The sequence below is a fragment of the Pelobates fuscus genome, chromosome 2 (assembly GCF_036172605.1).
Source record: "Pelobates fuscus isolate aPelFus1 chromosome 2, aPelFus1.pri, whole genome shotgun sequence".
Lineage (NCBI taxonomy): Eukaryota > Metazoa > Chordata > Amphibia > Anura > Pelobatidae > Pelobates > Pelobates fuscus.
Window position 1 is genome coordinate 350198594 of NC_086318.1, and position 25092 is coordinate 350223685.

The 25092-nt window shown below is 39.3% G+C and overlaps 1 protein-coding gene across 2 annotated transcripts in view; it reads left to right on the forward strand.

The window, feature by feature from the left end:
* The window catches only part of LOC134585871 (interferon-induced, double-stranded RNA-activated protein kinase-like), a 92203-nt gene extending 67944 nt beyond the window's left edge, over window positions 1-24259 (forward strand). For both annotated transcript variants that reach the window (XM_063441354.1, XM_063441355.1), the window contains 7 exons: window positions 3248-3370; window positions 9024-9137; window positions 11034-11223; window positions 13672-13815; window positions 15092-15190; window positions 20452-20514; window positions 23256-24259. In XM_063441354.1, the coding sequence (XP_063297424.1) occupies window positions 3248-3370; window positions 9024-9137; window positions 11034-11223; window positions 13672-13815; window positions 15092-15190; window positions 20452-20514; window positions 23256-23366 (844 nt within the window). In that variant the 3' untranslated portion in view covers window positions 23367-24259. The remainder of the gene's footprint in view (window positions 1-3247; window positions 3371-9023; window positions 9138-11033; window positions 11224-13671; window positions 13816-15091; window positions 15191-20451; window positions 20515-23255) is intronic.
* The last annotated feature ends 833 nt before the right edge of the window (window positions 24260-25092 follow it).

Consider the following 25092-nt stretch of genomic DNA (forward strand, 5'->3'; position numbering starts at 1 on the left):
TATTCAATTAATATATACGCACACACACTGCACTCATACACACACACACTGCACTCACACTGCACTCATACACGCACTGCACTCATACGCACACACTCCATTCATACGCACACACTGCATTCATTATATACACACACTGTAAATAAATATTCAATTAATATCATTTTTTTAGGATATAATTTTATTTAGAAATTTACCAGTAGTTGCTGCATTTCCCACCCTAGTCTTATACTCGAGTCAATAAGTTTTCCCAGTTTTGGGGGGTAAAATTAGGGGCCTCGGCTTATATTCGGGTCGGCTTATACTCGAGTATATACGGTATATATCCAGATTAAAAGCCCAGTGGGCCTGGTGCTGACAATTATGAGGGGCCTAAGTACAGAATCTTATCGACCAAAAACACTAAAACAGTCATACTTCTCAGATATTTATTTTTCAATTGCCTTGTAAGTAGCAATATCTAACCAGTAACTTCTCTTGTGGAGCGTGACCACACAAATGAAAATAAATCTATTGGCAGGGTCACATAATGTATTGAACTGCCCAGATTTGTGAGATATCCTTACAGATCATACCTCGCTGTAGGGGGAGGGACAACCCTGATGACAGGTTGAGGGGACCACTTGGGCAGCACATGGACGCTGTTCATCAGTTGGTCATCTGTCACCAACATGCTATGCATGCTGACGACAAATGCCCAATATGCACAGAATTAACATATTTCAACTAACTAAAGTGACCATAGTACATAGAGCAACCCTTAAACTGTAAATATTGTTAGATGAATGTTCCATTCCACTAACCAGACTATTATTTCATAACTCCTAACTTTGCCTGGTGCGATCCAGTACCAGTGTGGGTGAACCGCAAAGGAGGGTGGTGAAATGCGGGACCCTGGTGTGTAATATGTTAAATATTAAAGGTACACTGTAGTCACCACAACAAGTTTAGCTTAATACAGTAGTTTTGTGTATAGATCATACCTCTGAAGTTTCACTGCTCCATTCTCTGCCGTTTAGGAGTTAAATCACATTTGTTTCTGTTGATGCAGCCATAGCCACATCTCCCCTGGCTGTGGCTGATGCAGGCTGCATAGAAACCGTATTGTTTCACTTTCAATCAGATGTAACTTACAATAAAAGCTTTCATCTCATAATATGTAAATTGAACTTTATTTACATACAGGAGTCTCCTGCAGAGTCTAGCAGGCTATTAATGGAGCATGAGATGGGGAATTCTAAATTATACAAAATTGCAATAAAGGAAATGTAAACATTAGACAACTCCTTTAAGGAAGTGTTTAGGAACGCTGTATAAGTCACATGCAGGGAGGTGTGACTAGGGCTGTACAGACAAAGTGATAAAACTGCTAAATGGTGCAGAATTTAGCAGTGAGACTGCAGAGACATGATCTATACACCAAAGCTGCTTCATTAAGCTAAAGCTGTTTTGGTGACTATAGTATCCCTTTAAGGCTTAAGTGAAGCAGAAAATGAAGAGACACCCAAAACCAATAGTGTATAGAGATAGAAATCCTGGAGCTATTACAAATGGATATAAAAAAATATTCAGGGCCAAGAACTACTGAATAGTAAAGGTAAATGGTAATAAAGCATAAAAACTGAAAACGGTGAGGAAATGTTAGCAATGGTGTAAACAATAAAAACTAAATCTAACGCACTCTATACCAAAAACAAATGGTGAATATCACCCAAATTTCCCTAAAATGAGCAAGAATTGTATTGCTGATAAACACACACTATGATCTACTACTATAATATACTTTCAGCAGATAGCGGAAAATAATAAACTCAACAAATATTTATTTTTATTTTGTATATATTGTGACGGTACAATCCGTTACTCCGTCAAGCATTCCCTTCTTCCCATAAAATAAAATCACCAAGTAATCCACAGAGTAATAACTTGCTGGTCTCGCCAAATAATCCACACATGAGCCAAAGCTTAATGCTGGAACAAGACTGCTTTACTGGCACACATAACTCACAATTTATGCAACACAAAACTCCTCCCCTGGGCCAGGCTAGATAATTGAGTTTTAGCAATATACATAGCTCCATTATCTGCTGGCCAGAACATTTACAGTTTAACATACTTTTTACCTAACATTCATAACTCTAAAACCATACATCACATTCACATACAAATTACATATTCACAATCAATCCATTCAGGGGAACAACATATTAAAAAATGGCATGAATCAGACCAGGGGTTCAAAAGTTAGTAAAAGTATATTTTGGTCCCTGGCTGGCAGCATGGCAATCTGGTTTAAGCAGGTTTTACAGAGGCCTCTATCCTGGAGACAAAGGGGAAAGTAATCCAATTATCCAGGGCTAGAAGCAGACTCCATTAACCACATGGTTGCAAAAAGACATAAAACCCTTTAAAATACATAAAGTCCCCTTTTACACATAACACACAGACATTTCACATATCCCCAGATAGCTGGGATCTGAACGCACAAAACTACCGAATAGCGCTCAGATCCTATTCACACAGTTCAATTGCCATGGAGCTAAAGTCTTTCCCATAGTCTTTCATTATATGAATAGGCTCCATGGCATAGCTATCTGGGGGTATCACCGCTCACACAGGGCAAGTACCGAATGGCCCCACTGTGTTTAAAGGGCCAGAATGAGTGACATGCACTCTGTTAGGGCCGAATACTGTTTTTAAAGGGCACAATCTCCCAGGGCCATAGTCCAAAGGCAGGAGGCGGGCAGCCAGGCTTCTCCAATGCAATGTGGCGAGATTGCTCTCGTCACATATATTCATAAGATTTTAGTTTTATTGTTCAGACCATTGCTGACATTTCCTGACTGTTTCCAGCTTTTCGTTTAGATTTTATTTTAACTCTTTGGCCCTGAATATGCATTTACTTATTTACTTAATTAATCTCTTTATCCACTTGTTGTAACTGCAGCATTTCCACCCCTATGCACTAGTGGTTTTGGGAGTCTTTTTTTAATTTATTTTTTTACTTATTATTATGGTCACTTACTTTTCCTGTTTGAACTTTATTTAGTTGATACCCCTTTGTTTCCACACTTTGATTTGTAGATTGATTCCCCCCCCCCCCCTCTATATAATAACATTTATTTAGGTGAAGCAAAGTCTGTATGTGGATACAATTTCTTTTAAACCATATTTGCATAAAGGATTTTTGAGATGCTGTTTTTGTTTTGTTTGTCTTATTGGGTTATATTTGTTTTTTCTTCTATAGCTTTCTTCGAGACTTTGACGACATATCTCCACTGGGTTCAGGTGGATTTGGAACTGTTTTTAAAGCAAAAAAAAAAATAGACGACAAATACTACGTAGTGAAAAAAGTTATGTTTCATGACCAGTAAGTGTTTATCACTACTTTATCTTAGAACTTTTCAACTGATATTTTAATGGCTAAGGCTTTTCTGAGATTCTGTGCATTTGTGACCAAAGCATTTTCGCTATGTGTTTGTTTCAATGTAATTAAACACTTTGTCTGTGCACCCATATCTTATTATATATAGTGCCTAAATGACAGGTCTTTCTTCTTATACTCTATATCAGGGGTAGGCAACCTACGGCACTAGTGCCATGCACGGCACTCAAGGTGTCTTTCCACGGCACTCAAGGCTGTTAGAGCCAAACAGGCTCTGGCCTATCAGGAGTCTCCGTGAAACTTCAGATATCTGCTAATACGAAAAGGTGGTGAAGGAAAATCCTCAATTTATGCATTTCAGAACGTAGAGGAAGTGATCTCAAATCAGTTCCTCCCAGCACTTGTGAATGGGAATCCACACTGGAGTAGAGCAGCTCCTGTCCTTGACCTGCACCTGGCCAGCCTGGTCCCCACTGGAACCCAGGGAAGCCACCCACACTGCTAGATATACACAGACCTACAGAATAACCCTCCCCTCATACAAATAATATGAACAGCACACACACAAACATACACACAATCCCCACAAACGCAACACCACTAACAATCCACATACATGCACACAATCCCACATGCAGCCTCTCACATGCAATACCTCAAACAGCCCCCACACGTACACACACTACCAAACATACAATGTGACATATACATCTACACACACACAATTCTACAAGCAGCCCTCATACACAGCCCACATTCATAGGTATCATACACGATACCATAAACTATTAATGAACATATACAATGTAATAGCTCATAAACGTACAAATACAACGATACAAAGCAATTACAGTAAAAATAACACAAGCAAAATACGGCAGCATACACACCTCAATTTAAAAAAATAGGACCAGCATGCTACGGGACATCACAGTCCTATATCGGCCCAGTGCTGCTAAAAGGTTGCCTACCCCTGCTCTATATGCATAAATAACAACATTTATGTATGTATAAATTGTAAAAAAAAATTCAAAACTGATTGGTTTATTTCTTTATTACATACTTTTTAAAATGTATAAACATGATATTTTGTTAACACTAAATATTAGCAGGTTTGGTATGCTGAGAAAATATCTCACTTTAAAAGGACACTATAAGCACCCAGATCACTTAATCATTGAAGTCGTCTCGGGGCAGTATGTGGGTCCCCTTTACTCTGCAAGGGAAAACATTGCCGTTTCTGGTGTAGAGAGAGGAACGGATGTGATATCACTCCCCTCTCATTCACAAACCGCAAACCCACTATGAGACTGAAAATGAGACCTGGCAGAAAGAACACAAGCTGCCAAGTCTCGCACAACATGATGAAATGCCCGCTGGCTTAAATTATGCTCGGACAGTTGTGGAGAGCTTTTAATCTTCCCACCTGTCCATAGCTATGCTTCCAGGCCACTGACTGCCACATCCACCCCTGCTCACCCTGGAAATTCATCGGGGTTTGGCACACAGGGGGAGAAGACATGATATGGGTTTTTCACCCCCCTCCCCCCCCCCCGTTGCATCACATATAACATTGGAGGGTAACCCCTCTAATACATAGCAAACAAAGAGAAGGATAAGAGGATTTCTGAGTATTTAAAGTTAAAATAGTAGAAATTACTAAATGTCAATCTATATACCTCGGTAAGAGTGGAAAGATTTTAATTGTAATCGCTTGATAGCTGAAAAAAATAATAAAACGGAATTTTTAATACTAATAATGAAATAAAAAGGTGAGACTTGTATAAGGTGTGAGTACCAAAGTATATTTGATCATGTACCAAAGTATTACCGGTAGATATATTGTGATCAAATATACTTTGGTACTAATCAGTAGACCCACACCTTATATAAATATGTTTTGTGTGTGTCTATTTATTTTATTTGTTAGCGATTCTCTCAATTTATTTTCTTAAAATTAGATGTCTCACCTTTTTATTTCATTATTAGTATTAAAAATGAAGTTTTATTATTTTTCCAGCTATCAAGCGATTACAATTAAAATCTTTCCACTCTTACCGAGGTATATAGATTGACATTTAGTAATTAATACTATTTTAACTTTAAATACACAGAAGTCCTCCTTTCCTTCTCTTTGTTTGAGTGTCTATCAGGATTCAAAGTCAAATTCCTAATCTAGTTTAAAAAAATATATCTTTTTTAAAAATTCACTTTTGTCTTAAATTTGAAATTCACTTTGAATTCCCAGCAATTTTCACTTTAGTGCAGGGATGGTCCTTTAGCACTTCAGTTGTTGTGGTCTACTTCTCCCATAATGCTCTTACATCCACAGTGCTGGCAAACAGGGGAGATGTACTGCACAACATCTAGAGTGCCAAATGTTCCTTATCTTTAGGGTGTGCAGTTTATGTGTGCTAATGTTTCTTTCTTTTTTTTTTTTTTAAATAGATTTTTTTGTTTTTCTTAGTTTTTTGGTCTTGGAGGTATTTCTCCATAATTCAAGAATCATAGTATAACAGTGTCTTGTAACACATGCACAAGAAATAAAGATTACAAATATAAGAGAAGAAAAAAGGAGAGAGAAAAAGAGAGAAAACAACAAAGAACCAAGTATCACATCACCATATACAGCTAATACTTTTTCAGTAACAATCGTATTTGGCCTAGGTCACATATAACCTTCATATAAATCATAAGGAACAATGAGTATCATCCTTTGGTGTCTGTGTTAGCGTACCTATTCTGTATCACGAGAATGATGTTCTATTCTTTCTGGATCTTACTCCGTTTCTCAGGCTAACACGTCTATGTTAATTACATGCTGGAGAGGAAAGAGAGAAATAGCCCTGGTCCTCCCCGACTTATCCCTCGTTACTCCCCAGCCCCTTCCCGAATTGCCTCCCCCTCTCTGGTCACTCGAGATGGCACTAGTTTTAAGCCTGTCTTCCTCTCAGGAAATCTTTCCAAGGTTGCCATATATCTTTATATCTATAATATTTGTCTAGTGATCCCCATCTGAGTTCTTCCATCTCATGGAATTGTTCTATTCTAATATACCAATCTTTGGTAGTGGGCTGAGTTGCCGACTTCCAGTGATTTACCAGTGAGCTCTTTGCCGCCGTCAGCATGAAGTACACTAGGGAGTGTTTAAGTTTACGTTGTGGTATTTTACAATGGTAGAGGAGAAGAGCCTCTGGGCAGAAGGGTATGGATGTGTCTGTTACCAGATTGACAGTGTTCCAAACCTCTCTCCAGAAGCCAGATACTGCATCGCATAACCACCATATGTGTTGGAAAGTGCCTTTTTCTGCATTGCACCTCCAACACATGGGGGAGGAATTAGAGTCAAAACGGTGAACTTCTACCTGGGTGGTGTACCACTTGGAAATGAATTTATAGTTAATTTCCTGTAGTGGTATGCTAGAGTGTGCGTGGAAGATCGTTCGGAAAATATTCTTCCAATCTCCTTCTTCTAAGTCTGTGTCTATGTGTTCCCTCCACAGTCTGGTAAAATACGGTAATTGTGTATAAGTCTGGGTTTGCAGCAGTTTGTAGCAAAGGGATGTCGGCTTAGAGGGCATTTTGTCCCCTGAGCATAATAGTTCAAGCTTGAACTTTTCTCTTGGGGTCCAAGTTAATAGGCCTTGCGCGGACAGGAAATGTCGTAGTTGTTCATATTGAAACCTCTGCACGAGTGTGGGATCTTTCCCTTCCGTCAAGAATGCAATTGGTATCAGTCCCCCCTCCTTCACCACGTCAGTCAGAGTTATATGCGTCTTCCTGTGTCCACCTCCCTGTGGTGATAATAGTAGTCCCTGTTTCCCTGCTATGAAAGTGGGGTTATTCGTGATAGGGTAGTTCGGGGATGGTGTCGGAGCTATGTCTGGGAGATTGTTTACCTTTTTCCAGATTCGTATGGTTGGAGTCACTGTCGGATGTGGTGGTGTCGTCCAGTCATTGACTGATGTCATCAGCCAAGGTATTGCCTTCAAAGATTCCCCAACCTGAGCTTGTTCTAATGTGACCCATAATTTGGAGGCAGTTTGGTAAGACCAGACTCCCCCCCTCTCTTTGGGTCTAGTGAGTATGTTATATCTTATTCTAGGGCGTCTTTTGGCCCACATAAATTGTGTAAATAAAGTCTGGATTTTCTTAAAAAAGGTTCGCGGGATGGCAATGGGGAGGGTGTACAATAAATATAGCAGTCTAGGAAGGATATTCATTTTTAGAATATTTACCCTTCCAAACCACCGGAAATGAGGTTTATTCCAGGATTCCAGGTCTGCGCTGATGGCTCCCAATAGTTGTGGGAAGTTAGCTCCGTATAGAAGCTTGTTGTGGGGAGTGATATTGACTCCCAAGTATTTGATGGACTTTGGCGCCCATTTAAAAGCATATTGTGCCTGTAGTCGTGCTTTGTCCGTGGCTGGTGATGTGAGATTTAATATTTCACATTTATCTATATTTATTTTAAAATTTGATAGAGTGCTATAGTCGTCCAGGAGTCCTAATAGTGTGGGAAGGGACTTGTGTGGGTTAGAGAGTGTAAATAACAAGTCATCTGCAAATGCAGATACCTTGTACTGGAGTTTACCGTGTGCTAATGTTTCTGTATGTGAATGCTTAGTAGTGTGTACCTATACCTTTCCAAGATCTTGCTTCTCAGAATGTCTCCCATGGTTGCTAATGACGTGACTCTATCTTTGTAACCATTCTGGTGCCAGGATAGCGAATGGCCCTTAGACACAGAACTTAGGTCAACCGTAACATAGGCAGAACATCCGCATATTACAAGCCCTTGAGTAGTGAGCCGGGAATATGTATTTCTGAACTACCTTACTTGTGAGACCACCTCAGCTGTGTATAGCTGGACTATCTCATGTATGTAGTATCTGACAATACAGTGAGACATGGCACGATCAGAGTGTACCTGGACTACAGTTGCCATCAATGATTCCCTAAAAGTAAGGGCATGAGATGGCATTGGTATGGTGCCAAAGCATAATCGGATGCATGGGATAGCCAAGGGACCACACTATTAGTGAGGAGTCGAACAATAAATTGTACTTGCTGCTATCATTAAAATATGACATTTGGTGAGCATTGAAATGTCCAATACTTTTGTGTCCTAGACTCTTGTTTCTCAAATATTCTGGAGTACTAGAAAGCTGTACCAAACCTATTCTTTGTTCATTTTTCCCCACGATATACTACCTTCCATTTTTTTTTTTGTTTAACACACACCCAAGCTTTTTGGTCCATATGTATACTCCAAAATTTCCACAATCTTTACCATTTTCTTTCATTTTGTCTTTTAACCTTCTGATCCAGAGATTATGCTCACAAAAAGATTCTATTTTTTCTCCTTCCTTTTTCTCCACCCCACTTTTTCTTCGCTCCACCTGCACTCCATCTCTAACTTTTTTTTTGTTCTCTCTTTGTGGCCTCATCATGGTCTTATATGATTTTTTTTGTGAACCTAATAAAATAATTAAAATATAGCAAGGCTGGAATTTCCACAAATCCCAGAATGTTCTTAAAAAAAGTTAGTTTATTTAAATTTCCTTTACTTTTTAATACCAAATGTATTCTTTTAACCTTTTTAGATAATTTAGTATTTGTACTTGTTTTACTTTAGGAAATCGATTTTAGAGGTTAAAGCCTTAGCAAACTTGGAACATCCAAATATTGTTCGATATTTTCATTCTTGGACTGGACAAGACTACTCAGATGACTCCATGAGTGGTAGCAGGTAAAATGATGCCTCCGTTATGAATATGGATTTGAATGTTTTGTGGTGTATTATGTAAGCTGCTTGAATATAGAGAAGGCTTGATTTGACCAATGTCAAATCTTTACCACTCTGAACTATGTACATCTTCTTTCCATCCCCTCTCACCTCAATCATACCCTCCATTTTCTGCAATCAAATTTACATCCCATTTTTTATTTTTTCCTCTCAACCCAAACCTCCTTGGTGTGAGTTGCAGAAGGCATGACTGAAGGACCAGCCTCCACTCTTTTCCCAAGTGCCTTCAGGCAAGTTGTTAATAAATATTCTTACTGCACGCCTGCACGGGAGGGGGGGGGGGGGGGGGTATTTAATTAATTTGCTCTTTAAGCATATCATCCAGGATTTTAGAAGTGAGGTGAGTGTACACTCACTCTTATTGGTCAAATCCTGGTTTGTTAACTTGAAGAGCAACCCATCAGAGGCAGAAAGAAGTTGTGCAGTTTTCCTTTTTGGAAAAGACGTGTTCTTTAGATAGAGGTGTAGGATCACTTACTTGACCATGGGAGCCGCATCAGCAACTGTATGTGTTAGACCACCTATTCCTATACATATCTCTCCTCAACCCTCTTCTGCTATACCTCTACCTGTCCTCACCTCTTCTTAATTCTGCCTCTCTTCCTCCTCCTCATGGCCTTTACTTATTATTCCATGTATGCAGGCAGTCTCCTTCTTTTTATAATTTTTCACAAACTCTTCTTCAAAAACACAAGTTCACAAAAGCATTTTCCGTTCAGCTCACCTGACCGATTTTTCTCCTCCCATTATATCCTACTTTCCTCCAGCATACCCTGACTCTGTGTGTGCCTTTTTGCTTTAAATCTGTTTCATTCCAATGTTCATGAAATCTCAGATTGTGCGTGTGTGTGTGTGTATCCTTGAAGAGCCGCCTGACCGGCAAAACACGCGTCTGGATTCAAATCTGTGTGTGTTCCAGGCTCCCTTGCATACTCGACATTTATCTCAGTAATTCGAGATTTTTCAATCTGATTTACTTCCTTTTATTTTATGACAATTGTGGGAAACCTGGGATTAATTGCACAGTCACAATTTTGTTATCCTCAGTTGGAACCTCTTAGAGTATAGAAACTAGTTTTCACTAACCGCCTAGGTGCCCTCAAAGGCACAGCTTAGACATTTATCTATTTGAATCATGCGGCTCCTTTCCAGGCTTACTCGCTTTTATATCTGACTTAACATACATCCTGTGACAGATTACGATCTTTCATATAACACCACATGTAGCTCACAATAATGATTGATATCTGTGTGTTTCCAATCTCGATCTTAACCTAGAGTTTATTGCTCTTAGATTATAGTCTATCTCAGGGGTATTACAACACTATCGATTATTTTGTTGCAAAAGACACTCTTTAACTATAGCTCTGATTAAATTGTAACTATTCCTTCCAAACAAATCGTATCTCGGAAAGCCTGGCCAGCAATCCTTACTTTCGAAATCCAACATACAAGCAGGATATATGCTTTGCTATTATAATTATTGTTATTTTTTTTAATTTTCAGTTTATTTATTTTCTGAGATGTGCACTTTTTCTTTTCTTTTTTTTTTTTTTTTTACTATATTTTGTATAGATGAGTATCTTTTGACTAATTCCCTTTAGATGTGTACCTATTGCTTTATTGTTCTATATATTTCTAACTTATCTTACTGATATAATAAATTATTTTAACAATACCTATTAAAAAAAATAAGTTTTATATATACACAGGTATATTGTCTTTGCTGCAAGTGAGTTTTTTGCTATTTCTTCTAAAGTGTGTATGTGAATATATATATATTTAAATGTCTGCTTTCCCATAAAAGTACAATATAACACAATTCTGTTTTCATTTTAGTGATGTTGGAAATAGAAATACACAAGTGTGCCTGTTTATACAAATGGAGTTGTGTAAATACGGGACTTTGAGAGAATGGATGGAAAAAATGAAAAAAATTGATAAGGAGAGGAGTCTTGATATTTTCAGACAAATCATTGAAGGAGTTGTATTTATACATTCGAATAAGCTCATTCACAGAGATCTCAAAGTGAGTTAAAAGTACACAGTTTCAACCCATACCATTCTGTCAAATGGTGAAATACACAATGTTAAAATGCAAGCTAAAAAATTCTTATATGCAGACTCCTAAATGGTATAATGACACTTTGTGATTTGATGGTCCATGTCATCCCTCTTAACCACTTCACGCCAGTACTCATGTATAAATGACTTGCATAATTGCAAATTCATTTTGTTTTCAGTTGCTGCCGAGATAGCACGGCCGGCACTAGCATTATGGTGCCAACTCTGCTGAGTCCCCTCCAACTAGTTGCATGGCCCTCTGGGGTAATTCATAGATCTCCCTGCCCCGCACTGCACTGCACCTCTGACTGGTAGCAGATTGTGCTGATTCTCCCTCCCAGTAAGGGAGTGTAAAGTAGCATTTACAGTCGTTTGCACTCAGTTGGAGGTACAGGTATGCTTAACAGCCCACCAGGGAAACCACTGGACCACCAGGGTATTAAAATTAGAGCCGCCTCACTGCAGAACAGGTAAGCAGGATGGGGGTTACAGCTAAATTGAAAAAAAATAATTAGATATACTGTGTGGGGATGCTGGACAAAGCGATACAGCATCCCCACACACCGTCTCCTCCCCCAATTCACCCTGCCACACTAAGACCCCCTGTTCATACTCACCTCTCACACTCACCCTTTCACACTTAACCCCTTACTGTGTCACAGTCACATTATCCCAGTCAACCGGTCCCACACTCTGTCACAGTCACCTTCATATACAGGCAATCCCAACAGATCGTAATCCTCACACACAAAACGGCCTCGCCATAAATACAACGCACACATCAAGACCACAAACATCCCCCCATACACACAACACACTGCAAGCAGCTACTACACAGCTCCACACCAGCTACAGACAGAGATACGCATGCTTACAAAACATACAGACACAGATATACTTTCCAGATATACTAGATATGCACTCACACAAGGATACTCACTGCCAGACACACACTCTCAGACAAATGCACAGATACACCAGTCACACACACAGGCTCCAATACACACTGCCAAACACACAGAAACTGTGTGTTTGTATGTGGGTGTCCAAACAGGCAAAATGTCTGTATATAATATATATGCACAGTTTAATGCTTATGGAATAATATGTTTAAGAGAATGATGCAGAGGGAAAAGTCTGCTACGTATTTAGGAATGTAAGTTATATGTAAAACTGTTTTCTTATCTGTAACGTCATTGTATGGTAAATCATTTTTTGAAAACACTTTTCTGTCCAACCAAACACATTTGTTTTAGTTTCCATTAATAATTTGCTATCTATGCATACTCGAAACAAACAATACATTTAAACATTACTTTTCAGCACACACAAAATACTCAGATTCTGGAGGAGTATATTTTGCATACCAGGTTTCTGCAACTTACATATTAATCCAATTTTCAATCTGTCTTTGGTGCTATACCATTTAGATTGTTTTTATCAATAGATGTTGTTGTATTTATAAAAGTTACATTTTCCTATGTATTAAAGGACCACTATAGGCACCCAGACCACTTTACCAGGTTTAACCCTTTTTTTTTTTTATAAACATAGCAGTTTCAGAGAAACTGCTATGTTTATAATAGGGTTAATCAAGCCTCTCGTGGCTGTCTCATTGACAGCCGCTAGAGGGCTTCCGCGCTTCTCACTGTGATTTTCACAGTGAGAAGACGCCAGCATCCATAGGAAAGCATTGTGAATGCTTTCCTATGGACTGGCTGAATGCACGTGCGGCTCTTGCCGTGCATGCGCATTCAGCTGGTGATGGAAAAAGAGGGAGGAGAGGAGGAGGAGAGCTCCCCGCCCGGCGCTGGAGAAAGAGGTAAGTTTAACCCCTTCCTCCCCCCAGAGCCCGGCGGGAGGGGGTCCCTGAGGGTGGGGGCACCCTCAGGGCACTATAGTGCCAGGAAAACGAGTGTGTTTTCCTGGCACTATAGTGGTCCTTTAAGGGGAGTATCAGATTTTTTTTTTAATTTTAGTTTTTTGTAGTAGAATTCGAAAGAGTTTACTATTTTCTTTTGGCTGGCTTGAGAAAACAAAACTCACAGATCCATTTTCATCCACATTTGCCACCGTTATGTTACGGGAACAGAGTCAGACCAATTTTTTTTAATTTTTTTTCTTCTTTAGAGTTGTGTTTATATCAGGTGGTCCTTCACAGTTAATGAATGCGAATATGCTAGTATGCTTAACAATGGGTTACATGGAATAACAGTCATCAGCAATATTCTGGTTATTCATAGATTCAGCTAGTTTACATAGAATTTTACTCTCATGAACACCTGCACACCAGGTTATTTGCTTCATTGGACAGTCTCCCAAATCCTAATGATGTAAAATGGTTGTTTTTGTGTGTCTGTGTTTTTCATTATTATTGTTTTCTTTATTGATTTTGTTTTCCTATTTGTTGCAGCCTGAAAATATATTTTTTGCCACAGAAAGGATCATAAAAATAGGCGATTTTGGTCTTGCAACTCCAATGACTGAAGAGAATGAAAAGCAAGCCCTATGCCGTACCCAAGGCATTGGAACCAGATCTTACATGGCCCCAGAACAGGTGAATATCACCCAATTTATTTAATGTATTTCTGTCATCTGTCGTGAAATAACATCCACCATCTTTTTGAGCAACCCAAAGTCATATTAGGAAAGGAAGGTTCTTTTTACCTAGATCTATGCATCTTAAACCAATTTTCAGATATCGCCAATGTCCACATTTATCATCACCCTTTAAGGGACCACTCCACACTTAAAAAAAAAAAAAAAAATCTACCACAGTTTAGTAGATATACCCCCAATAAATAAATGCATGTATATTTTTATATATGTATTCATTATGGGTATAGTCTAAAACGGCTTGCAAAAGCTGCAGGTCACATGACTGCAACCTTTGTAAGCCCTCCCCTTTTTCACAGTCACTTCACGGAGAATTGTCCAATCAAAAGCTTCTCCTAGAGAAGCCTCTGTTTCTTTTCTATTTATCCTACTCCCCTTCCCTCCCTGTGTTAAAGCCGCCACCTCCCCTCTTGTCAAAGCCCCTCCTCCCTCCAGTGTCAAAGCCACTCCATTCTGTGTCAAAGACCCCTCCACAAGTCTCCCTTCCCTTCTATGTCAAAACTACCCCCCAATGCCAAAGTCTCCCCTCCAGTGTCAAAGTCCTCCTCCCCTCCCTGTATCAAATGCCCCCCTTTAAGTGTCAAAGACCCATCCACAGCTTTCCCTCCTCCCCTCTCTGTGGCACACGGGCAGCTCTTGCCGTCACTATTGTAAGGCTGCTATTTCCGTTAGCTCAGTGGAGCTTACGGATGTAGGATGTAAATCTCCCCAGCTGTTTGACAGCTTTTCCATTTTCAAATATAAAAGTGCTAATTTCACAATGAAATTGGCACTTTTATAAATGGGGATTTTAAAGGGATACTCCACAGCCATACAGCAATTCAGCAAGCTTCTTTAAATTGAAGCCTTCGCTTGAAATGGCAGCATTTCATGGAAGACATGATTAATGAATGATTGGAAGATATATGGGGTTATTCAACAACGTCATGATTTACTAAGGTGTGAATTGTCATAATGTAGCACAAATTTCAAATTTAAGGTCAAAATAGCCAAACGTTAAAAATGGTTTCCAAGCCAGCAATGCTCCGAATTTAGCAACTTTGGTCTTTCATTAACCTTGATTTTGACAGTCCTCACTTTAGTAAAGAAACCTCTACCCAATGTAAATTTTGCCTTCTTCACATGCAGCAGGTGGGGAGACCCCATACGTCCAATGTTGTGTGTTCAGGAAATGTATTCAGCTGTTTATTGACGATTCGTCTTGCTTTTATTTTCAGGAGGAAGCCAAGTATGAAAATGAGGTGGACATCTTCCCATTAGGATTAATACTAATTGAACTTTTCATGACATTTGGTACTGTTATGGAAAGACAAAAAGTAAGTATTCTGAAGATTGTTCTTCACTGAAATTCTAGACATCGTTGCTCAGTTGGAGGTGTTAGATATGCGTTTTCCAATTAGGGGTTTGCGTGACCCTGCTTGTCCACAAATAACTGCGCACTTAAAGGGAAAGTAAATCTTAACAATATAGTCTGTTTAACCCCTTAAGGACCAAACTTCTGGAATAAAAGGGAATCATGACGTGTCACACATGTCATGTGTCCTTAAGGGGTTAAGGGATTCTCCAGTGCCAGGAAAACATATTAGTTTTCCTGGCACTGCAGGACCCTGAAGTGCCCCTCTCCCTCCCACCCCCCATCCCAAGTTGCTGAAGTGGTTAAAACCCCTTCAGTGACTTACCGGAGTCCAGCGCCGATGTCCCTTGGCGCTGGTCAGGCTCCGCCTACTCTCCTCCCCCACCGATGTCAGCCGGCAGGGGGAGACCTAATGCGCATGCACGGCAATGGCCGCACACACGCATTAGACCTCCCCATAGGAAAGCATTATTCAATGCTTTCCTATAGTGATTTCGGCGACCCTGGAGGTCCTCGCATAGCGTGAGGACGTCCAGCGTTGCTTAAGACACTTTTCGTATTCTAAGAACACGGAAGTCCCTTTAGTGGCTGTGTAGTAGATAGCCACTAGAGAAGGACTTAACCCTGCAAGGTAAATATTGCAGTTTAGGAAAAACTGCAATAATTACACTTGCAGGGTTAAGGGTAGTGGGAGTTGGCACCCAGACCACTCAAATGGGCAGAAGTGGTCTGGGTGCCTGGAGTATCCCTTTAATAACACAGTAAAACAAAATGAAACCCTTGTCTATCTCATTGCAGTTTTGCAGGAGCTTAACATACAAGTGTTTAGCAAAGTAAGCTGACCATTGCAGTATTGCATATATACTCACTGCATCATAATTCATGGACGGTGGTCCATTCCTCATTTAGGATTCGTGTTAGAAAATATTTCACTTAACTCTGTCCAAAATAAGGTGTATTTATTTTTTTTTGGCTCCGGGAAGAATAACATAAATTTATTCACCCACATTTGGCCTTTAAAATCCACAAAATAACCTGCATAATCTTGAAAACTCCAATATCTCAGCAATACAATGGATACAGGTTTTATATGTTTTCAATACTTAATCATGTCAGAGGTCAAAATGGCATATAGCTGATATTCTTAATAATAATACTCATAGTCTAAAAGACTTGCAAGACAATTATGATTTCGTATGGTCCAACAATGTTTTTAAATACTTGGGTGTGACAATTTCATCTCAAGTTAATGATATTATGGAAATTAATGTACTGAATCTTCTGAAATACACAAATATAAAATTAAAAGAATGGCGCCTGACCGAATCCTCCTGGATCGGCAGGATTAACATAATCAACTCTTATATTATGCCCAAATGGACGTATCTATTCAGGATGATTCCCCTCCAAATTTCTGATATTTGGCTAACTATGATACAATCTAGCTTCGAAAAGTTTATTTGGAAAACGGCAAGAACCAGAATAAGCTCTAAAGTCCTATCTAGGAAACCTAAAAATGGAGGGGTAAACTATCCAAATATTAGAAATTGTTACAATGCTAATATCATTGCTCACATATATAAACTTCAGGTTGAATCGTTTAAAACAGATGCATGGTACCAAATTGAATCAGAGGCGGCTGGAAAAGATAGATTAGAAGTATATTTATGGCACAAAAACAACAAAAAAACGACAGAATTTTTACGTAGTAAATCATTAATCCTGTCACAAATTATTACTGCTTGGGAGATGATAAAAAACAACAAAAAATCTCTAATAAAATAATTAAGTCATCACATCTGATTGTTTTAGAAGATAATATTGAGGATATCTCTTTAAATAACTGGTCCAAATTCCAATGGACGATTGGAGACATCCTCCAGGAGGATCAAATTCTACCTTTTTCAAGCCAAACTCTTTCTTCCCAATAAAGAACTCTTTTCTTATTTAAGAATTAAAAATGATTTGAATAAGTTCTTGTTAAAAACCTCGCCAAAAATCGATATTCTTATCCAATCAATCTTTAGATATACTAAGGTTAACAAAATTGTTTCAAAAGCTACTAATCTGGTGGGGGCGGGGCCTGGCCGCCGGCCGGATCAGACACGCTTTGTCTGAGCTCCTGCCTCGGAGCTGGTAAATCGGCGCAAACTGCGGGCCATGGGCACACACCATCCCGAAAAAGCAAGCACGACAGGCGATGGCGATTCGAGGGGTACCCGACAGGACCCCCAACGGCTTCAAAGTCACCCGATCGAGGCCTCAGGCCTACGGGCTTGAGCTCGGGTGGGACGGCCGCTCACCCAGTTCTCTGGCCGGAGGTATGCCACCCCCCCCCCTCTGGGCCGGGGGGGTCATCCCGGTCCCCACGGGAGACCACCACCGCACACAGCTACATCTCTACTCGGATCGAGCACTGTAAAATGGATGGCGCACACCAAGATGGCCGACCCCCAGCTATACGGCATAACCACAAGCAGCGCACTAACGAGTTTACTACCTCGTGGCGAAGAACTGCTGCGGCTTCCTCACCAAGCCCACCTAGTGCCATCCGGGCTAACGGCCTCCCTGGGCATTCCTCTTCAGGCAATGATGCAGGCACACAGGAGAATAAATATCAATCGGAAGCTACGACTACACGCACTGCCAGTGGCCCCAAGGGGTCTCTAGCTGGACTCTCACTCTGCCCACACAAAGCAGCGGACACAGCACACAGGCAGTGCTCTGCACCCAAAGCTGATGCTGGAAGAAGCACAAACGCAAGCACGACCATGGCTAGCAAGTCCCAAAGCAACCAAGCACCAAGCGGGAAATTATAAAGGACTTGACGATGCCCAGGATGCCAGCCGAACCAACGCAGCAGCAAGAGTGGCTAAGCGGCTGAATATATATCAATATATGCATGTAACTATCATTCTAGCAGAGCACTGTTTATTATTGAGTCTGGCATACCCCTCTTCTTATTTTCCTTGATGTAAATGCAATATTTGGTACTACTGCTAATCTGCATAGATATTACCTAAATTGCCTGAACCTTGCATGACAACTAAACCTGGCTAGCCCAGTGACTCACTGCCCCCTGGTGGTCAATCTTAAGCAGTGTGAAGAAACTTGCACCTGACACAAATTTATGTAAGCCTGTAACCTACTACTTGTAGCATTCCTACTTAAATAAGCTTGTAATAGCTCAGTTATAAAGTTTTATCAACGTACACCAAACCTGGTATATCTAAAAGCTAAATGAGCTGCTTACTTTACCATAACTTTGTATGACGCTATTGTTTAACATTGATCGCCTAAAAAAAAAAAAAAAAATGTATGCATACCCAACTTGTCACAATAATGATATCATATGTCTATGAAAATCGAGCCTGTCAATGCTATTGTGGCGACACAGGCACTGTTGTAACTACCTGCATACCAAAAATAAAGAATTAAAAAAAAAATAAAGCTACTAATCTGTTATCCAATTTGGATCAACAACCCTTAAAGGACCACTCTAGTGCCAGGAAAACATACTCGTTTTCCTGGCACTAGAGTGCCCTGAGGGTGCCCCCACCCTCAGGGACCCACTCCCGCCGGGCTCTGGGGGGAGGAAGGGGTTAAACTTACCTCTTTCTCCAGCGCCGGGCGGGGAGCTTTCCTCCTCCTCCTCTTCTTTCTCGCGACGTCATCGGCTGAATGAGCATGCGCGGCAGGAGCCGCGCTCGCATTCAGCCGGTCGCATAGGAAAGCATTCATAATGCTTTCCTATGGACGTTTGCGTGCTCTCACTGTGATTTTCACAGTGAGAAGCACACAAGCGCCTCTAGCGGCTGTCAATGAGACAGCCATTAGAGGCTCTGGAGCCTGGCTTAACCCTCAGTATAAACATAGCAGTTTCTCTGAAACTGCTATGTTTATAAAAAAAAGGGTAAAAGCTAGCTGGACCTGGCACCCAGACCACTTCATTAAGCTGAAGTGGTCTGGGTGCCTAGAGTGGTCCTTTAAAGATACTTGATAAATGGAAAAAGATTCTAAATATTGATATAGCTGAGCAGACATGGTGTACATCTCTTAAAGATACTCGTAAATATATTCATTGTCAGAGTTTGGTTGAATGTCAATATAAGATTATGTATAAATGGTACCTGACTCCATATAAATTAAGCAAAATGTATCCAGGTCAAATTCCTCATTGTTGGCGATGTGGCCATCCAGAGGGAACACTCGTTCATATATGGTGGTATTGTAATTTGGTTAAAAGTTTTTGGGTATGGGCCTTCGAAATACTTAAATGTCTATTCAATATTACAATTAAAAAAGGCCCGGATATAGCACTATTACATTTAAATTGGAAACTTTCCTCCACTTCCTCCAAGTGCCTTGTAAACCATTGTTTTTTGGCCGTAAAGATAATAGCAAGACAATGGAAGTCACATCTTCCTTTCCAAAGATGTCAGCTTGTTAATCAAATCTTATTCCAACTCCGAATGGAAAAAGATTTGCCAGTCTCCTCCATACATCTTATAAATAAACAAGACCAATACACTAATTGGATTCGAATTTTGGAAAATGGATGAAGTATTTCCTTCTATTTCTCTTTTTTGAGATTTCGATAGTTCATTTCATCATGGCGATATTTTTTCTTTTGTTTTTTCTTTTTCACAACGTTTAGACTGACCATAGCCCACACTCATACTTATCTTTACAACAGCTCTATAAGATAGATCTTCCCTTTTTAAGATATCCTTAGCCGTTTGTTTCAGGAATTATCTTAAAACTTAGGACTAGAACAGTTGTAACAATGCAAATTACATGTTGTGTTATTGTCACACTTGCTTTGTCCTGTTTGTATATTGCACTATTTTGTTATATGTATGAAAAAATGGTAAAAAAATGTTTTCTAATAAATAAAACAATGAAAAAAAAGCAAGCAAAATCTAAATATAATCACTCTAGAGGACGATTACTGCCAGAGAAAATTTTACTACTAAAATTATGTTATGTGACATTTAGCGGCACAAAGAAAGAAAATCTATAACCGAGGCAACCTTTTCAGGAGTAAGTATTGTCGCATGGTAAGGATGGCTTCTAATGCCCCATCTGTACAATGTGTGATGTCCCAGATTGCAACACTAAACACAACAGTGACCAGGGGTTGTTCGGTATCTTTAGTAATAATTTCCCACTTATATCAAACACAAATGTCTTGATATAAATTGTTCATATTTATTTTCCCAGGAATGGACAAACATACGAAATGCTGAACTACCTTTATCATTCACAGAACAGTACCCTTCTGAGGTATAGTATTTCTTTTTTTACTTTCCGTGTAGATAGGTACTTGGCTTTTACTGCTGCTGTTAGAACTCTTATTGGGCCTTTGTTGTGCATTTTACAGTTTTTAAAGGGACACTCTGGGCAACAAAACGGCTTCAATGCACTTGGTAATTTTGGCCTCATTATTATGCTATATGGTTTGCGTGCTCAAATCTAAAATGCACAAAGTAAAATGTAAAATGTTTTGCAGAATTCTGCACAATATGTTTGCCTCCATAGCTGCCATGTCTCTCATGTGAGAAAGACTTCCTTATCAAAGGTATGCACACCGTATCAGACCCAAATAGCACTGAGTCAGCTGCTTTTAATTCACAACCTGGATGCAGACATTCAGAGTAGCTACAAACCGGTACTGATATCCTTACTATCAGTGTCCTCTCCTTCAATACGGTCAGTAGCTGAGCTTGGTGCATACCTTTGATAAGGAAGTCTTATGGTGCATCATACTGAAAAAAAACTTTATTTGCTTCACGCAAAAACCATAAAGATTTGAGCATGCAGAAAATGCAGCATATTACCGAGGCCAAAACCTATCAAATGCATTGAAGTAATATTGGTGTCTGGGGTGTCCTGTGAAGTGATAATGCAAGGGAGCTGTGTGTAGAACTAATGCAAACTGTTCCTTATTGCTCCCTCATACAACCAGACACTGGGGGTGAGGCCCTTCCAGGAAGTTCATGGCCTATCCTATCTTCTGCTGGTCATTGAGAAACCATTGTGTATATGTGTCAGTATGGGTGTATGTATGACTGTTTCTTTATGAGTGTGTGTCTGTGTCATTATGTATCAATGTGTGTCTGTAAGGGTGTGTGTATGTGTCTCTGTATGACTACGTATCTGTATGAGTCTGTATGTGTGTCTGTATGAATGTCTTTATGGGTGTGTGTATTTATGTCTGTATGACTGTTTATCTGTGTGTGTGTGTGTGTGTGTATTACTATGTATCTGTATGAGCATATGTATCTGTGTCTGTATTACTGTGTCTGCATAAGTGTGTGTATGTGTCTCTGTAGGACTGCGTCTATATGAGTGTGAAAATGTGGCTCTGTATGAGTATGTATGTGTTTTTCTGTCTGTCTATGTGTATGTATGTGTGTTTGTATGACTGTATGTCTGTGTACATGAGAGGAAATGAAAGTGGCAGTGATGGTGGCTCTCAGAGAGAAGGGAGACACTGCTAAAAAAGGGGCAACACCATTAATGAATGGAGAAATTAAACTTGACCAAGAAAAGAAGGGGAGTGCTGCTAGAAATAAGACTGATAGGGGACTAAGACAAATGGAAAAAAGTGATCTGCATGAGGAGAGAAAGGGACATGGGGAAAGGTGACATGGATAAGTAGAGGAAGGGGCAAGGGGAGAAGGGACATGGCATGAATGGTAAATTAAAGGGGCATAATGATAAGTAAAGAGTTTTTCTTAATTTTGATCTTTCAACTGATTAGTAGAGCGCTAACTAATTTAGTATCCTTTTATATGGCAATTCCACACAAGGAAACCAAATTAGAGGACCATCTACTAAACTGCTGACATATCAAAATGAGCAAATGGGCTTCTTTTCTGTGTTTGTTATTACCACTATTATCAGTACTATATTACAATTTTAGCCATATAGAATGAAGCAAGAACCCTGTATGTGCAGCATTAAAAAGTGCATATACCTCGATATTTTATATTGCTGTGATGTAACTTCACATTCGGCAGCCTTCATTAGCCTGGTATGAGAGGTCGGGGCTGGCCAACATTAATTCTGTGCATACTCTTAGCACATAGGTTAATTCCTTAAAACACTCAGATGACACACAGACAAAAGCTGGATGGTGATCCCACCCTTCATTCATTGGCTAACACTAAGTAATCAAAACGTCTTTGGATGGTTTGACACTAATCTGGTTCACCTTCTGCACGTGCATTGCTTCCAGGACCTCTTAATATAGCCGTGGTGGAAGTTCTTATTCCACTGTATTACTTTTGTGCATTTTTTTAAAAAAATTGTCCTCAACCAATGATAAAACAAACAGCTGCACAAAATTCACAATGGAAAAGCAAATGCTAATTTCTGCTTTAGCTGTACCGAGAAGACCTGAAACCGCACAGATGGCCGGGTTGATCCAGCTAATTGTTAAAATGGGAAGCCGTCACAGGATAACTGGCAACATAAGCATCACAGTAAGCTTCAGAGTGCCAGAATTTACATAATTTCACCAACCTGTTAATAAAGAGATGTAGAGTATCTATTGCTGTTTACAGAGAAATACATCTCATATTCCCCTCTTACTGTCTATTAAATTAGTGAAGTTCCCTGTCCCATAGTCCATCTTCTTCTATATATATATATATATATCCCTGTCCCTGTGTACAGTTTCTTGATTTCTTCCTAAGACAGGAAGAAATGTTACAAACAGAAGAGGGATGAGGTTAGAAAGAAAAGAACAAGCCTAGAAGAATTGGCATGCACAAAAAAAAAAAGATAATTTTTCATTTTCAAAAGCAACACTTGTGAAAGGAAAAAAAGGGGAGAGAGATAAGGAGGTTAGAGAATGATGAGAAACTGTATTTGTGCAAAAGAGAAATGTGACGGGGAAATTGGATAAAAGATTTGCGCCTCAGGAGATACTGATGTACATTCGGATTACAGAGCAAAAACACAGACTGTGAAATAGAATATTTATCATGCCACTGATTTTAGATTTGTTTGTGTTCCAGGAATCCTACATCAGGTTAATGTTGTCTAAGGATCCCAAAAAAAGACCTACAGCTAGCAAACTAAAAACATATTTTGATATACAATCGGTGCTTTATTCAAGAACTGTCTAAGAAGTTGGAGAACAAAGAAATTGTAACGATTGAATTGTAATGCAAAAATGAACAGTATCACTTTGTTATTGTCTGCTTCATGTTAAGAGATTATTATGGTCTTTATTGGATTGTGCTTAATTGTACACTATGTAAATGGTACTATAAAAATCAAATCCGTCGATAATGTGATTATCACAGATCTGATTTAATAAAGGGAAACTATAGTGCCAGGAAAATTGTTTTCCTGGCACTCTAGTTTCCCCGTTTGCCCCATGGTGCAGAAGGAGTTAAAAATCCCTTCATCAATTACCGGAATTCAGCACCAATGTCCCTTGGCACTGGCTTGGGGTCTGCATTCACTCTTCCCCCTGCCGACGTCAGGCCCCATAGGGGCTTTCCTATGGGGTTTTGGGTGACGCTACTTATGCGTGAGGACATCTGGCGTCCGTTACGACCCAGACGTCCCTCTAGTGGCTGTCTACCAGACAGTTAACCCACACAGGTAATTATTGCAGTTAATTAAAAACTGCAATAATTACCTTTCCATAATTAAGAAGCCTAGGAATATGCACCCAGACCACTTCAATGAGCTAAAGTGGTCTGGGTGCTTATATTGTCCCTTTTAATATATTTTTTAAGATTTTCTAAAAGTGTAAGTTATTGTCTAATTTAAAATAGTACCCCTGAAAGCAATGTAAGATTTTAAGTTTTTTATTAGGTTGGTACGACTTTGCTCCTTGTATGGTTAAAGGGAAAGCTGCAAGCTAGAAGCACAGCTCAATATAGATGTATATAGAATGGTTTAGCACTTGAGTTCGATAATGGCTCCTAAAGTGTAGTGTGGAATGGTACAGTCGCCACTCTACTATAACTAGTAGACACAATTTTTTCTCTGTGCTGTGTGTATATATGCAATATATATATATATATATATATATATATATATATATATATAAATAGGTGGTACATTCCCTGCCAAGGAAAGTGATGTCCAAAAGGCAGACTGAAGAAAAAGCAGAAAAGTCCAGAAATCTTAAATGAATAATCTATTTTTATTCTAATTTCAAAACCGCTATAAAACTATACAATGAAGTATAAATGCAGCACTAACACGTTTCACCATGAAAAGTGGTATCAAAGTGTTACACCAAGCTGGACAAACACTTTTTTTTTTTTTGCAAACAAAGATAAATTGAAATTTGTGGTCATGTGACATCATCACGTGACCATGAAACACAGAACATTTACATACATTTCATATCAAGGTTGGACAATATTGCATAAAAAAACAGATCGTTTGTAAACTGTATAGGTACACTTGTGTGTAAAAACTAGCATAAACAATTTAAAAATATATGTTTATAAAAAGGTGTTCCAAGATGGCACTGGGTCAATAGTCACATGATCCCCAATTCAGATACAGTATATCCTGCACAATAAGATATGAATATTAAAAATAGAGCTGTGAACAAAAAACTGTGAATGATGCGCTTCAATTGTTTAGTGTCAATTTGTAATAGCCGCTTCACATCCCAGGGGAAGTCTCCCTCACCCCCTGTGATATTACAATAGTGAAAGGTTATATATGCCTAGGTAGGAATAAACTCCTCTTCTATGACATATATTGTGGTGAAGCACTGAAGTAATAGGTGTAGCAGATGTTTATTCACTTACATTCAGTGTAGACGTTTGATATTTATATGAAAAAGAAAGAAAGAGAGAATAACAGTATAATTCTGTAAAA